This window comes from Heterocephalus glaber, unplaced genomic scaffold (assembly GCF_053883595.1).
Source record: "Heterocephalus glaber isolate CG9 unplaced genomic scaffold, H.glaber_assembly_v1.0 deba00001504, whole genome shotgun sequence".
Lineage (NCBI taxonomy): Eukaryota > Metazoa > Chordata > Mammalia > Rodentia > Bathyergidae > Heterocephalus > Heterocephalus glaber.
In genome coordinates, this window is record NW_028258324.1 from 74,111,636 (window position 1) to 74,129,115 (window position 17,480).

The 17,480-nt window shown below is 44.1% G+C and overlaps 1 protein-coding gene across 1 annotated transcript in view; it reads right to left on the bottom strand.

Annotated features, from left to right (window-relative positions):
* The window catches only part of Tcaim (T cell activation inhibitor, mitochondrial), a 43,252-nt gene that overhangs the window by 15,687 nt on the left and 10,085 nt on the right, over positions 1-17,480 (bottom strand). Inside the window, exons 4-5 of the mRNA XM_004835071.4 lie at positions 15,596-15,749; positions 2,577-2,829 (exon numbers count right to left, since the gene is read on the bottom strand). Coding sequence (XP_004835128.1) covers positions 2,577-2,829; positions 15,596-15,749 — 407 coding nt within the window. The remainder of the gene's footprint in view (positions 1-2,576; positions 2,830-15,595; positions 15,750-17,480) is intronic.

Sequence of the window (17,480 nt, forward strand, 5' to 3'; positions counted from 1 at the left end):
CCCTAGTACCTACACCCGAGGGCCTGCTGGAAAAGCCATTTGGTCTACACTGCAATTCACTCTCAGGCTCCAAAGAGCAAAGGAGTCCTTTCTTTGTGTATGTGTCAGTTTTGTCTTGTTTCATCCTACCTTACCAGGACCCTCTGCTCTGAGTAAGATACTGATGCTCAAGATATAATCTAAGGGCCCTTAATATAAGCATTGAAAACTAAACACAACTGTTACAATGCTATGTCATTATTAACTTCACCTTATGAAGGAAAGGAAAGACTATTTAGCGAATAATGAACAGGTTTCCCCCAGTGTCTTTCAGGATAAAGCTATTGGAAACTGGATTAAAAAAACAACAATCAGGGCCAGATATTTAGCTCAGTGGTTCCGCCCCCTGCCTCAAAAGTGCAAGTTCCCGAGTTCAATGCCTGGTACCAAAAAACAACCCCCCATCATTTGTATTCCTTTTGCAAGGACCCGAATTTGATCCCCGGTACCAAAAACAAAACAAAACAAAACAAACAAACAAACAAAAAATTAAATAAAAAACAACAATCAGGGCCAGGGATTTAGCTCAGTGGTTGTGCTGCCTGCCTCACAAGTGCAAGGACCCGAGTTTGATCCCTGGTACCAAAAAACAAAACAAAACAAAAAAACAATCAGTAAATTAGACTTAAATTTCCCTAATCTCAATTTCTAAAACACTGGTTTAAGTTGCTATCCTCTTTAAGGGTAGAAGATTCAAAATGACATTTTTTGAGCTTTTCCTGCTAATGTGAAAACAGGAGTTTGAATTTAAAAAGCATACCTCGGAGAAAACCAAGAATTCACAGCAACACAATAGCTCATCTAAACCCAAACATGTTCCTTAGGACAGTGCACTTCTTACTAAGTCAGCAGGTATGTTTCAGTAAACACCAATGAAATGAACAGGGGCAAGGCAAGAAAAAGTGACGCTTTACAGTCACTGCTAAATTACTTCTACAGCTACTTCACATTTCCACACTGGACTGGGTTTTCTCAATTTTTTTTGGTGCCGGGGACCGAACTCGGGTCCTTGGGCTTTCGAGGCAGGTGGCGGAACCACTGAGCTAAATCCCTGGCCCCTGACTGAGTTCTCTTTAATGAGCCACACAACCCTACTTGTTCCATATGTCATGGGCTCTGTGGATAATGAAGTAGATTAGTGCACGAGAGACGATTAAACATGTTCCCCACTCTTAAGAACTCCGTACCTGCATAACTGACTATTTATTAAGAATGGAGCGATTTCAATGGGTGAACACTGTGAAATAGGAATTATAGACTCGGCTCCCACACGGGACCCCATGGAGGCCGCTCACCTGTGGAACTGGCTCTGCCCAGTCTCACCTGTGCCCCTCGCCTGCAGCTGGCCTTGCGATGATCTCTTCATCTTTTCACAACAGCTGCATACTCAGCAGCAGATCAAAACTGCACTCCACAAAATACTCAGCAGCAGAGCAATGGCGCCTCTGAAGGACTTTAGCACTTTAAGCCCGAGCTTAATAGAGATGCACCAAGTGTCAGCCTGCGCTGTGGCTTGCCCAGCCAATCCCATCTTTCTATACTCATCAGTGCGAACACTCCCAAACCCTCTGTCCTCTTGCAGTGCAAGCAGAAGTGTTTCTGCCTGTGGCACTGGGTGCTGAGCCCATGGGCTTCACACCGAGTTACATCCCCAGCCCTTCCCTTTTTGTTTTCTATTTGAGATGGGGTCTTGACAAGTCACCAAGGTTACCAGGCTGGGCTTGAACTTGAGATCCTCGGGCCTCAGACTCCTGCATGCTAGGATGACAGGCTTGTGCCGCCACACCCACTGGGTGGCAGTAGGCTGTGCCCCAGTGCTTGCAAGGATGGGAACCTCCCTCTCTGCCCACACTCAAGGCAAACCACGTCCGCTCCTCTAGCCCCTGGCTGCAATTTACTGTCAGCTGTCCAACTGGCCCTCCTGTTTTCTAAACCAAAATTGAAATTCATCAGCTTCTATCAAACAGGATGCTCTTCACCCTTGCCCTTTTTTCGAGACAGGCTGTAAAAGAGCAAGACTTTGGATCTAGTCTATAAATAAAAAATTATTCTTTTCCATAATCTATTTGAGATGACATTTTTTTTGGTACCGGGGATCGAACTCGGGACCTTGCGCTTTCAAGGCAGGTGGCAGAACCGCTGAACCATTCCTGGCTGAGATGACATTTTTAATGTCTCTATGTGTGGACTACTACACTAACGTACATTATCACCTAACTCTGCAAAGAAACTGAAAATGCACACCACATGAAGAAGCTTAAGAGATTTTAGAGTTTTAGGTATAACCTTTTTTCATGTACTAGGGGCAACGCGAACAGAATGTAAAAAACTTAAAACAATCTTCTGTATGTGATCTCTTGCATGAATCAAAAGACAAACACACTTGGAGCACTTGGGAAACTTTAAGAAACATGAAATATCTTTCACATTGGCGACTGGATTAAGTATATCGATAGGGTTACTTGTCCTGGAAGATTAGGCTTCGGTGTTAAACAGGAACTACACACGGAAGTAGGTTAAACCAAACCTGTACATACGTTAGGGTTGTTTCTTTTCTCCAGGCTTGCTCAAGGTCTCCGTCGGGGTCCTTGAATCCGGTGAAGGAGTAGTAGGACTTGTCCCATTTGATGGGCCTATCAGGGGTCCGTTTAGCTTCTCTGAGAGGCTGGGAATGCACGTTAGTGTTCAAGCTTTGGACATGTTCCACAGATAAACTGCAGGAGTTGAGAATATACAATACTGTGCTTAGCAGGTCTCGGGTGTGCAAAGTAAATCTGATTGCTCGAAATCCTAGAGAATATAATTCCCCCAAACAATTAATACAGATGATCTCTGCTTTACCTTGAAAATAGTTCTGCATGCAACATTTATACAATCAAAATCTTTCAAAACATTCCAGTTCTGATTACAATTCATGCTACTGGAAAATCACGTGTAAAATGGGACACTGTCTTCCTTCTCCAAGCCCCAAGAGGCTTTCTGCCATCATGAGCGTCTCTGACATCGGGTCCCTCGGTGCCTGGGACCAAACCCATCCTGCCCGAGGGCAGCAGGATGTTTTCACTGCCGCCCAGGAGCTGGGGTTGCAGGAGACTGGAAGCACTCCCCAGGAGAGGGGTCCCTGCAGACAGCAAACAGGGAAATGCAGTGACGCATGACATACAGATGGCGCCGTGACAGGTGCTTTCGAAGGGCCAGCTGTCCAGCCTCAGCAGTCACAGAAGCCAACTGACTGTTCTTTTTGGCTGCAAGGATCACCGTCTTACCGTCCATGCAGGAGCTAGTAACTCAGTGTTTTCCAGAGTGTTATGTACCTAAGTGTTTATAAGTTAGTGCCTCACAATCCCATCTGATGGTGGCTAAAGGTTCCTAACTGGAACTGTCAGGTCACCAGCAGGAAAGCTGCCAACCCTTCGGCTGGTGTCAGGCGAGGTTTGACCTGGGCTGACAGTCCCACCCACCGCCCGGGCCACTGGGGCCTCTCCTGTCAAAAGTGAGACGCTCAGGGCCGAGGAGGTCTGGGGTGAACCATGGGTTTGTGTCTGAGCCGACACAAATCCAAGTACTTTCACTGCTACAATATGGTCTCTTCTTTTTCCAAAATTTTTTTTTTTGGTACCGGGGATCAAACTCAGGTCTTTGTGTTTGTGCAGCAGGGAGCGAAACCACTGAGCTAAATCCCCAGCCCTTTTTTCAAAAATTTTAAAAATTAGTTTTGAAAATTACACAAGTATTAAGTACATGCTTACTATAAAATTACACTTGAACTATGAATATATATATGCATGTATGCTGCAGCAGAAGCCATGGTAACAGGCATGCAATCTCACTCCTTGACTAGACACACCCACCGTCCATGGGTAGGCAGCTCTTCTTGTAAAGCTGCATCAATACAGCAGCTTCTAGCCTCATGTGGCTAATGAATATTAGAATAACGAGTATGAATTCGGCTCCCTGGTCACCCTGCTGCCTGTCCAGTGCTCGGGGCCACAGCGTCAGTGCTTGAAGTAGTGCAGGGCACAGAGGTAGCCACTCCCTTCGCAGGAAGGCTTCTGGGACAGTGCCCCTCTAAATCTTTCCTCTGTGCTTCTCTGGGTGTTGTTAGGTGATGCATACATGTATGTGCTTACACACACATAGCCATTTAGTTGGAATTACTCCTTTTTTGGGGGGACACGTCTTGCTGTGTAGCCCAGGCTGGCCTCAAATTCATGGTGATCTCCTGCAGGCGTGCACCACCAAGCCGGGCTGGAATTATTCCTTTTCACTATTCACTATATAAATGGCATCACTCTGGATAATGTATTTTGGACTCACTTTGTCACAACACTGGTGACCCTTCCAGCTCTGTAGGTATAAATCAGCCCATTCTTTTTACCAGCTACACAACAGTCCATTTAATGACTGCTGCGTAATTAACACTTCCAGGAGTGGTGGACGGAGAAGCTGTTCTCAGCTCTCTGCCATCCCAAAGCCTCAAATGTGTTTTCTTGTCTTTGCAACTGACGACTGACATCACACTTAAAATCATTCTCAGATACATGTGCTGCTCACCAGGTAAATGCACGGAACCCAGAAGATGCAAACTAAGAATGGTTTTTACTCGAACCATTTGATGGTAAAGTGAGAACTACAGGAGAACTGTTCTATCAGTGAAGTAAGAAGGAAAAACCCAAACTTGTGCCCTAGGTTAGGAACAAAGAACTCATCTTTAACACAGCTTACTCACAGAATACATCTCAGTTTCTCTCTTATCAGTTCATTAATTATTTAATCCAATAAAGGGCTGCTGCACAGCGAGGATGCTTGTACCAGAATGTACATATCCTTTACCGGTTCCTTAGGATACATTTCTAAAAGACAGACTTTTCAGTTTTGGGGAGATAATTCCACTGCATTCTAGAAAGCTTATATGGAATTTACACACTTAACAATAGAGGGTGAAGATATCGTTTCACATTTGGAAGCATTATTAGAAAAAAAATTTTATGGGAAAAACATAGTATAATGATTTCAGTTTGCATTTGAATACTGTGACTAACATTTTTATCGGCTATATATGAACTATCCATAGTCTTTGCCATTTTTATAATGTAGAGTCACTGTTGTTTCTCATTTGTAAAAACTCTGTATATTATCATTTTGTCATATACATCATATTTTCTCATTTCTAACAATTTTTTCTATAACCTACTTTTGCTTAATGAATAGTTTAACAAGTTAATCATTAACTGAAAGTAGAGAATTTTTGTTTTTACTCAGTCTCTTAGTAAATCTTTAGCTTGTTTTAAAAAAGCTTATTTTCTCAGGGACCACCAAGAAAATGTGGAGCTAAAGAAATAATTAGGCCTTTAAGAATTTCAATGTATTAACTAATGCACACAGTTCATGAAATTTCAGTGATAAAAATCACTGGTAAACATTTTAACTTACTACCATCTCAATATCAATGAAAAGCTGACTAATAATTTTTCGTGTTGTAGAAAAAAAACCTAAAGAAAATCTGATTTTAATTTTATAATCAGAAATTTTTAAATCTCCAACAGAGTGATAATCTGTGTCAATAAAGGTAAAGGCAAAAATGTGTAACAGTAATATTGTGAAAGAATTAATAATGTGGTATGTGAACCACACCACTGGACATTAACTCTAGGATCAGCTCTGCTCTGTTTTGCAAATCCAGCTTCCTCCTTGACTGTATTGCCATTTAACATTTAAGCTGATCGCAGTATTGGAAGTAGTGGCTCTAGCTCCAGAAATGAACCTGACTTCCCTAAATACATAAAAACAAACACAGACTAGTGATATTACTTTTATTTTAAAAACTGTAAAAGGTATAATCTGCCTCCATAAATTTTGTCTTCTGGGAGAAACCATGAAACCTTAAGCAGATCATTATCCATGTGACATTTCTTCAATTCCTAGCCAAACCTTGACACTGAGTAACAGGGACGTTTATCCATTAAACATTTATGAACATGTGGTTTTGTTGCAGCAAAGGGAGTCAAAATGATCTTTTAGAGACAGGAGAGTTGGGTAAAATAAAAAGAAATTTATTGCCAGGCTACAGACAGCCTCAGGAAATGAGTCCTTTTAGGCTGACCTCAAGCTAAGACAGTTTCTCCTTTTTATACCTTATCATAGCCTGCAAGGTAGCTTAAATTGTGGTTATACAGAATGTCACAAGGGTGTGGTAAAGCATGGTTTTCAAGATAAAACAAATTTCAAGGTTGGTTTTTAATCCTTCCAGGAACAGGCTGCCCCACAAGAAGGGGAAGGCCCACCCGGTGTTTCTAAATAGGGACAAGTTTCAAACAAGTTTCAAACAGGTTTCAGCACAGAGTTCATGAACAAATATTTTACAGTAATTATCCATTCCAAGTTATGTTTGGTAGCTCTTTCTGCCTCATTCTCCCCTGTTGTTACATCAAACAGAGTCTTTATTGATTTAAACAGGACAAACATAAGGGGCTTCTGTTTGCAACAGCATTTGATATGATTGTATGGAACGGACTCTATCTGTTATAAATTTGGAGATCTAATTAACTAAACATGGTCCTACAGTCACCAGGAGTATTATCACCATTCTGGGTCCCATCAGGGCCTCTAACCACACTTTTCATCTAGTGAACTGCCAACTCCACCAGGGGTTGATATCCTGGGAACCATACTTAAGTTTTTATCTGATTTAAACTTTTTTTTAGTTGGCCCATGGATTTTTTGACTACTCCTGACTGATTTGCATAATAACAGCATTCTTCCCCTAGGTAAACACAAGTTCCTCCATACTTAGCAGTCAGCAAATTGAGGCCTCTTCTATTCTGCAGCACTACGTCTGCCAGCAAGTCGATCTGTCCTTGTAGAGTGAGGATTGAGTCTTGTACTTCATTTAACCCTTTTTGAATGTCTTGGCCTAATGAAAGGTATTGTTTTTTTTTTTTGTACCGGGGATTGAACGCAGGTCTTTGCGCTTGCGCAACAGGCAGTGGAAACCACTGAGCTAAATCCCCAGCCCATGAAAGGTATTGATGCTGTCCCAGCCTGAATGCTGTGCCACCGAGTATCAGGCTCCCTGCTATAGCCAGTCCTGCTAGGAGAGGGCGAACAATAGGATCCCTTTTTCTTCTATTTAGTCCTCCTGTGAGGGACCCTATTTGGACAGGAATGTGTCTCATGGCACTGGGGGAGTATACATTTAGGTCTGGGATAAGTATATTTATAGCACAATTATCCTGTACTTTGGGGGAGAAGACTCGATATAAGCCATCCTTACACACAAAGAAGGCTCCTGCTGGAGCCCTGAGGTTGGAGTGAGTCCCTTGGATATTGACACAATTTTTGGGAGGTTCCATAAGGCAGAAACCTTAAACACACATGAGTTATTTCCTATCACTTCAGGGGGTTCACTAAGTAGTCGAACTGCTGGTTCATCCATATGGTTTAGGATTCCCTGTAGGGTCAGCCCCAAAGCATGATAGGTGAGCTGATGGAGGGGTGCACAGATCCAGCAGTCAGATGCCAGATCTCGTCAGTGGCCAGAAGCAATCTGTGGGTGCTGTTTATAGTCTGCACCATATCTATCCCTGTGTAATTGGCCGGCCTGGACCTAATCTTTTTTTTATCTCTTTGATTATTGGGCTTTCCCAGACTGTTGGCCAAACTGTGGTCCATACCTTTTTTTCTTTTTCTTGGTACCAGGGATCAAACTCAGGTCCTTGTACTTTCAGGGTAGGCGGCGGAACCACTGAGCTAAATCCTCGGCCCTAGACCTTATTGACTAGCATATCCCAATGAGTCCTGGTCATTGCTACTTATCTTAATACTTGGGTCAGGCACCAAATAGTATAGTTGGACCCTCACAGTTTGTCCTTTCAGCCATCTGGGATCCCATGGATCAAGTAAAACTACTTTAAGTGGGTTACACGTTGTTTCTTTACAAGTATGGCAATTTGGGGACTGTTCTCTACCATTTGCCTTTTTTGTCCTTGGAACTTTATGGTGTGGGCATCCATCAAATGTAATGGGCAGGGGATGCCCTTTGGGTTTTTATTTAATTATCTTAATTAGTTTGGTTTGGGCTTCAAACTTTGAATTTTTAGGCTTGTATGTATTTAGTTTAAAGTCCCAATGTCCCACATTTATCTTAAACATGTAAGAACCCAGAAAAGTGAGATGATATACCATTATGTGATTAGCAAGCCAGCATTTTTGGCAAGTGCTCCAGTCTTTTGGGGCACTGGCACCCAAAGCAATGTCAAAGAGGAACTCAGTTAGAACTAAACACACAACAATAGTGTGTAGGAAAGTCCCAGACAATAAGGCAGTACAACTGTTCATGAGTCTTTTAGCCATACATCAGCCTGTTAGCAGGGCTTTTGAGAGCATTGTCTGCTTTAATTTCTTCAGCTGTGCATTGACCTGTCAGCTTCTGGAGTGACAGGAGCAGGGCTTTGAGAGCGCAGTCCCAGCAGGGTCGCCTTTAGTGGGTTTGCTGGATCCGGCCGTCACAGGCAGGAGTCTCCTGGATGAAATTCCTTGATTCTTGAATGATGGATCCAAGGCTCGATTTCTGCAACTTTTACTGTTGTGGGAGTGGTCATAACAATAACATAAGGCCCTTTCCAAACTGGGGTGAGGGAGTCTCTTTTCCAGTCTTTCATATAAATTTGGCCCCCTGGCTCAAATGAATGAGCAGGAGTGTCTGGGGATGTTATCCCTTTCCTCATAATATTTGTGAAGCTGATGGAAAAACCTGTCCTAAGGCTTTGAGCTGTTGATTAAGCATTAGGCTCCCTACTTCTTGTGTATTGCCTTTAAGGCTTTTAATCAATGGTGGTGGCCTTCCGAACAGGATCTCATATGGGGAGAATTTTCCTTTGCTAGGCATGTTCCTGATTTTCATCAAGGTGAAGGGTAAGAGATCTACCCAAGGGGCTGGATCTCTAAGCAATACTTGGTGAGAGCTAACTTTATGCTTCTGTTCATCCTTTCTACTTTCCCTGAACCTTGTGGACGGTAGGTGGCATGCAAGTTCCATTTTATCTTTAGCAACTTAGCCAATTTCTGGACTATTTCTGCTATAAAGGCTGGACCATTATCACTGCCAATGGTTAGAGGGAGTCCATATCTTGGAATGATTTCTCTTAGGAGGACCCTGCACACTTCTTGGGCCCTTTCTGTCCTAGTAGAGAAAGCTTCAACCCACCCTGAGTAGGCACAGATTAAGCCTAATAGATATTGGTAGCCTTTGCATGTCTTCACTTCTGTGAAGTCTATTTGTATGTCTTTAAAAGGAGAGTTTCCAACGTGCTGAATTCAGGTGCTGGCTGAGGCTTTTGGCTGGGCTCTAGTCTGGTGCAGGCACTGCATCTTTGGCAGACAAAGGCACAAATTGTGGAGAGTCGAGGAATGTAATAGTGTTCCTGAAGGAGTTCATTTAGAGCAGTTTTTCCTGCATGTGTGAGATCATGTCTCTTGACCCATGCATAGGCTAGTCTCCTTAGAATGACTACCCATCCATCAGGGAGCAACCCAGTTGTTGTATCCTCCTTTATGGGCTTTCTGACTCTGTACCCATTCATCTTCTTTGTCTGAATAGTGTAAGTCAGTCTTTTTGAATTTCTCTTGGGTGTTCTGTAGGTTTCCTATAAATTCTGTACTGGAGTCGGCCGCCTTTTTGGCTGCCTCAGCTGCATTTGAGTTTCTAAGAGTAACTCAATCTTTCACTTTTTATGGCCTCTATAATGGATGACAGCTACCTTTAGTGGCTCCCAAACTGTATCAAGGAGCTGTAGGATTTTTTTTTTTCTTTTTAACCTGTTTTTCTTCTGCCATAAGCGATCCTCTCTCTTTGTACAGCATTTCATGGACATGTATAGTGGAAAAAGCATATCTGGAATCAGTATATATATTGACTTTTTTCCCTTTGACCATTTGAGTGCCTGAATCAATGCTCATAGTTTGGCCCTTTGTGCCGACCATCCAGCTGGAAGAGGTCCGGGAAGGAGCACCTCTTTGGTGGTTACTACTACATATCCAGAGCGGGGGATTCTCTAACTGAGCTACTTTTATCTGTAAAAAGGGTGTACTCAGCGTCAGTCAGGGGAGTCATCTGAAGGTCTGGTCAGCTAGCACAGGCTTCATCAACAGTCATCAGGCAGTTGTGGTCAGGTGGACCCATTTCAGGTAAGCTGCCGGATTTAGAGCTTTTATAGTTGTCATTGTCAGGCAAGGATTTTCACACAGTAGTGCCTGGTATTGAGTGGTGTGGCTATTGGTGAGCCAATTTTGGCCTTTACCATTTAATAACTTTATTACTGAATGAGAAACATAGTTTTTGTCCTAAAGTCAGCTTGTCAGCTTTTTTTGTTAATGTGACTGTAGCAGCCACAGCTTGTAAATAGGGAGGCCATCCTCTTGCCACAGGGTCTAAAGCTTTTGAGAGGTGACAGGTCTTTTCCAAGGGCCCATCCTGTAAGTTAAGACCCTCAAGGTAACATGTTTTTTTTAAAATCTAAAAACAAGTTGAAGGGTCTGGTGACATCCAGGACGCTAAGTGCAGGAGTTTTACTTAAAGCCTTTTACAGTCCTCTGAAGGACGAATCTTGTTTAGTGTTTCCTTTTAAGTTGGAATGTTCCTTTTCCTTGTCTTTTAGCATTTTATATAGCAGCTTTGTTTTTTCCATGAATCCCAGAACCCAGATTCTGCAGAATCCTGCCATCCTGAGGAATTCTCAGAGCTTCTTTTTGGTTGTGGATCTTGGCAGAGAACAAATGACTTTTTCTCCCTCGGGACCTAGCCTCCCTTTGTCCTTTTTTAAAGTCAAATCCCAAATATCACACTTTGTTCTCACAGGTTTGTGTTTTGTATGAGACTTTATATCCCGTGTCTTGCAGGAGCTTGAGGAGGGCCTTGGTCCCTTCCCAACAATTTCTTTCTGACTTGCTACAAAGGAGGAGGTCATCTACATATTGTAACAGGGAGCAATTGTATTGAGCATGTGGGAAACAGTTTTAAATCCAAGGCTACTGCCTCACCAAACAAAGCAGGAGCATTCTTGAATCCCTCTGATAGTCGGGTCCAGGTCAGCTGTCCTTTTTGTCCTGTTTCTGGATCTTTCCATTTGAAGGTGAAAAGTGGCTGACTTACTGGAGAAACTTGAAGGCGGAAGACTGCATCTTTCAAATCTAGGCAGGTGAACCATTCTGCCTTTGCAGGAAGCAGACTGAGCAGGGTGTAAGGGTTAGGAACGGATGGGTGTAAGGTAACAGCAGCCTGGTTAATGGCTCTCAAGTCTTGTATGGGTCTGTAGGCTTTTTCACTGGGAGAGGTGTATTCCAAGGTAACTGACATTTTATAAGGAGCCCATTTTTTTTCAATCTATTTATGTGGGGGTGGATTCCTCGTCAAGCCTTCTGTGCCATCGGATGCTGTCAGAGGGCCACTAGAAGGGCTTTGGACTTGAGTTCCACCACTATTGGGGCATGTCTCTTTGCAAGGCTGGGTGGGTTGTCTTTAACCCAGACTCTTGGGAACAATGCCCTAAGTTTTCCTTGATTTTCTTGGTGTCTTGTATTTCAGTTTCAGCTCCCTCCAAAAGTCACCATTCCTCTTCCCGGGGAACTGTGTCCAGCAGGACATGACTGTTGGGGGCAGTGCTCAGGCCTGGATGGGTATTGCTGGTGTCCCTATCAAATGTGATGGTGCCTCCCAGTTTAGAGAGGTCTCTCCCCAAGAGTGGAATGGGACATTTAGGGATATACAAGAACTCGTGGGTCACTTGATGTCCCCCAATCGTACATGTCCTGCTCTGGCAAAAAGTCTTTTTGATGGGAATTCTTGTGCCCCCAGTAACTTGAGTGTGTCATGTGCTCAGAGGGACAACTAACTGAGTCACAACACAATGCTCTGCTCCATTGTCCACCATAAAGATAACAATGTGGTCCCTGACTTTGGCTTTAACTAGGGGCTCACAGGGACCTAGATTCAAGGAGCCCTGTTGCCCCTATTTGTCCTCTTCTCCGGCCAAGGAGAAGAGAGTTGAAAGGGAGACATCCTCTTCTTGTTGCCTTTTTTTCTGTCTCCTCTTCCGGATCTTTGGGCATTTGTTCTTATGATGTCCATATTCTTTACAGTAGGTGCATTGGTCTGGATCCAAATAAGCATATGTTCATCCTTTTGGCGAGCTGCCCTGTGCATTAGGCTTTCGGTGGGAGCTCTCAGACGGGTTTTTTTTTTTTTTTTTTAATTTCTCGTTGCAGGCTGGCCCAGCACTGCTGCCAGGAGAGAGACCTTCTGTTTGGTTCGGCAGAAGGTCTCTTTTTCTTGTTCCTCCTTTTCTTCTTGGTCTCGGTTCACATAGACTTTTCGGGTAATGAGGATCAGCTGTGTGATATTCATCCCCACCCAGCCTTCTTGTTTTTGAATCTTTTTTTGAATGTCTGCTGCAGCCTGGGATATGAATGCAGTGTTGAACATTTGCTGATTTTCAGGGCCTCTGGGTCAAAGGGTGAATATGTCCTGTAGGCTTCACATAGCCACTTGTAGAACTTCTCTGGGCTTTCATCTTTTTCCTGAAGGGTTTCTGTTATCTTAGTCATGTTGTGTGGCCTCTGAGCTCCTGCTTCCATCCCCCTTATGACGGCTTTGCAGTACTTCCTGAGTGTCCCTTGTCCTCCAGCTGTGTTGGGGTCCCAGTCAGGTTTATAGCAAGGCAGGTGATCATTTATCCATTGTTTTTTATTTGCCTCATCTTGGGGTACCTGGGTCTTGAGGTATTGTCTTGCCCCATCTATGACTTGTCGGCATTCCTGGGTCTTGAGGAGTGCCATCATCAGTTCCTGCCTGTCTTTTCAATTTGGATGGTGTGTCCGAAAAATAGAGGTCACGAGTCTAGTCATCGCCTCTGGTTTCTCTGAGTAGGAAGCAGTATGATTCTTTTAATTCAGTAAATCAGTGGAGCAAAAAGGCTGATGTATGAGGACAGAGGGGCCTCCCACTGGATTGGGATACTCTGAGGGGCATCTGGAGATGCAAGAGCGGAGGCAGTGAGCCACTGGACTAGTGGGGTCTGCATCTGAGGCAGATTCCGATGTAGGATCTTGAAGCGGTGGGTTCAATCAGATGAGGCCAGGGCTGGTGCCGATGGTGCCGAGACTGGTGAAGACTCGGCGGCTGGTGCTGATGCCACAGGGGCCCAGGGAAGGGCTGGGGCAGTTGGGTATGGAGGAGGATAGTCTGAATTCTCTCCGACTGGGTCTGAAAGGACCAGTTTCTTTCCAGCATCATCCTTTTTCTGATGGAGTACCAGGACAGTGCTTTTTGCTTCCAGGGCACACATATGAAGCCAAGGAGGCATTCTGTGGCACAATTTGAGCCATGAATCAATATAGGGAAATTGATCTGGATGTTCCCATCAAGGGGCAGTGACCTCCTGCCAGATGGACCAGATGAGACCCCCATCTAGGGATCCCTCAGGTGGCCAAGCTGGGCAAAGCTTGGGCCATTCTAGCTCACAAAAGGTTCTAAGGTTTTAGGGTTTCATCTTAATACCATAATCTCCAGTAAAACCTTTTTAAAAATCCTTAAGCATGCATTCTAAAACAGTAGGACAAGATGTTCCTGTCTCCATGATTGGCCGATCAGTGTTGGTGAGTTTATGGGTACCCTTGTATGGAGATGCAAGACAAACAAAGGAGGGTGACCATCAGAGATGATCCACACAGGTGCCTGTATGGCTGCATGACCAGCACTTTCAGGACTGTCCAGGCATAAGGGTGTATTTATCTTGTCATGAGAGCACCCACTTAGCCCTTGTGAGATGAGTCCATAGAATTGCAGATCAGACCTAATCATGTCTGTAACCTCAGGGCGATATTTAAGCAAAGAGGTGGACCCCCTTTAGTCATGGACACAGACGGAACAGCCTATAATTTTTGCTGTCCATTTACACTCAGTCTCACATTCACGCACAGTCATTCAGAGGTTAAACATTCCTGCCTGCCTGGGATGGCCCTAACTCAATCTTCACAAGGCAAAGCAAAAGGGACTCTGAAAAGCCCCAGCAAATGGGACTCTGAAGAGCCCCGACCAAATGGGAATGCAATATTTCCACACAAGGGGTGATCAGGCCCTTTTTCTGACTTCTGTCAAGATAAACAAACTGAAAATTGAATCTCGGGCTTTTCCCAGGGTGGTCTACTGTGTCCGAAGTCACTCAGTCCTGCGTCTCCTGTCTCTCGTTCCAGGTCCGGTCAAGCCACTGCCGACAAGGTTGGCGTTACGAGTCCTCGAAGGGGACTGAGAAAATTCTCCCAGGGGCACCCTTCCCCTAAGAGGAGTTGGAAGGCCAGACACTCTGACAGGGTTCGAGCCATGGGCCAAGTGGCCCGAAGATGATCTTGCTTCCCAGCCAATGCACCAAATGTTACAGCAAAGGGAGTCCAAATGATCTTTCAGTCTGACACCAGCAAGACAATGAATCTCAGAAGACTCTCAGGGCTGAGTGGCACACTCATAATGACCCCAGCAAAAACTGATTATTTACACTTTCAAACAGAACCGTGTTACACAGTGATAAATAGCTATTACTTATTATCTACATGATTCTTTAGAACAGTTGTTCCTTTACAAAAGGGCCATGAGTTGACTTTTTTGTCTGAATAATATAGAACAGGAGCTATTTTTAATAAAATTCTGAATCAGAGGTAGATGGAGAAACTGTCGATGCTGGGTGCCTATTGAGGGCCTTTAGATAGACTCTCTGTAGAGTAACTCTGACTCTGATCATAACTACGACCCTGTTTAGCTGGGAGTAGCCAGACCGGTCTTCGTCCTTTGCCCCCTAACAGCAATTAGGGGTACTTCTTCAGAGCGGGGACTATTGTAGATAGGTATGTTAATTAGATATCTTGTAGGCAGTAGGACAAGACCAGCCCAGAGGAAGCCAACAAGGAGGAGAGTGAAGACACATTCACTGAAGGCCAGCACGGTAAAAGGAGAGAAACTACCACACCCATGTAGGATGAATAGCAGTGACTGATATTCCAAATAGGTATCAATCACCTGGGTGGGGGGCCAAAGTCTTAACCCAGCCTGTCCGGGAAATATCTCTGACCCACCCTTACTGAAAATCCTTGTACGCTTGCTATGGGACTTGCTCCCTCATTTGACCCCCATTTAATCACTATTACCTGGGTAACTGTACTTGTAATCTTTTTTTTTTTTGGTACCTGGGATCGAACTTGGGTCCTCGCGCTTGCTTGCGAGGCAGGCGGCAGAACCACTGAGCTAAATCCCTGGCCTGAAAGCTGTGAGTTTTGAAAGATGCATTAGATTTTAGAAAAAGCCTTTGATAGGAGTCCTGGGTTCAAGACAACCCTCTATTTCCAGGCTCTCAGAGAGTCACTGGGCCTCCCTAAATCACACCAGGCAAGCACTGCCAACCTCACAGGGTTAGGAATGGAATTAATTCAACTCAATGATACCGCTTCCAAGTGGTCAGGGGTCAGACATACTCTGGCAACATCAAGATGAAGGTGCACACACACAACATACCGGAAGAACTACAGGATTCCTGGCCATCCGAGGGATCCTGGTCCGTTTCTCTCACATAAAATATAAGCTGAGTTGGTTTCAAAGACTTGAAGCCTGGTTTCTGGAGGTTTTCTAAGTAGACACTTAGTCTCTTAAGAGAATTTTCATTGACTTCCTGGAAAAAATACGAACGGCATTTGCACACAAATGAGAGCAAGCAACTCAAAGTAAAGATATTGACCTTTTAAACAATATTGAGGGTATAGTATTTAAAAATGGTGGGAATTTTACAGCTCTCTTTTTTCTTCTCTTTTTTGCAGTGGTGGGGATAAAACCCAGGGCCCTGCACACACCGGGCCAGCGCTGCACCACAGAGCAGCACCCTGACCCCTCACAGCTTTGATAAAAATGGATCCACACCTCGTAACGCGTAGTGGCATGAAGAGTGTGGATGAGACAGAAAAACAACCAACTATGTGAGCACAAGGAGAAAACATGGCTCGACACCTTTATAAACCGGAAGTGGAGAAAACCTAACTCCAACCAAACAGCCCCCAGTAACAAATGCCTGGTAAGTCCAATTACATTCCTGTACTTATTACAGCCAATGTTATATATGTGTTTTACTACAAGATGTATAAAAAAAATTTTAAAAACCCTCTAAAAGCCACATATGATATACACAGTAAGCAAAGCCATAAGACATATAAAAGAAAAATATTTACAACTTATTTTATAGGTTAGGGCCTTTAAATGCTCTTCCACAGCACAGCGGCTGAGTATGGTGTATTTAGTGGAGTATTACACAATCAAAAAGAAGAAAAATGCAATGTACATGATATCTATGAACTGAGATGGAATAATTTCAAGGACATATTATTATATAAAAAATGTCTTTAGTGAAGATGGCATAATCAATCATGCTTATTACCCTCAGTCTCTCCTCAAGCACACTTGTCAAGTGGTTTGAAATTAGGCACAATCATTATTTTTTTTTTTGGTACCAGGGATCGAACTAGGGACCTTATGCTTGCGAGGCAGGCAACGGAACCACTGAGCTAAATCCCTGGCCCCCACAATCACTATTTTTTGATGACTCTACTGATTAACATGAGTGGGAACTCTGCATGGTTCTGGGCAGGGAAGGCCCATTTTAGGGAGGATTGGTGTCTGAAAGGTATAAAAGGAGAAGGGGTGGGAAGGATTTCAGCTGATTTTCCTGGGATGAGCTCCCTGCTTCACCTTCGCCTTGGGCTTCCTCTTCTAGCTCTCAGTGAAGATTCATCAGCTTCCAGAACCAACCTTTTCACCCTTTGGGCACAGCCCCCTCCTGCATTTCAGATCCCCCGGCTCCTGGGCTCCTGATGCAGGCTCGAGCGGGACATTGCTGTGGGCTCCAGGCCTTTGGCTAGATCCTTTGGATCACCAGCATGTGGACAGAGCTCTGGCCCTCTTCTCCAAGTGACTCTGTGGGCAGATGCTGTGGGCTGATCACGTAAACGTCTGTGTGCTGCATTAGATCTGATTCCGAGCATGCACAGCCTTCTGAGCCTTCCCAGCCTGCATGCTTGTAAGAACTGACTAACACGGATGGTTTTAGCCCCAAGAGTCCCTAACGCAGGTCAGTGTAAAACTAGATGTGCAGAGGTATTTTAGATACATGCTTCTATTTTTGCTGAAAAGAAACAAAGGAGGCTACCCTGAAGCTACCGATAATGATTATGTACACAAAGTGGATAGGAACTGGGTGAAGCCAAGACTTCTCAGTAAACTTTATATTTAGCTTTGATTTTTAAGATCTATACATGTTTTGCATAAAGAGGATTAAAACAACTGTGCATCAGCTCAAGATCCTGGCCTCTGAGCTGGGTGCCAGGAGCAGAGGTGACTCCAGCCTGCTCCCATT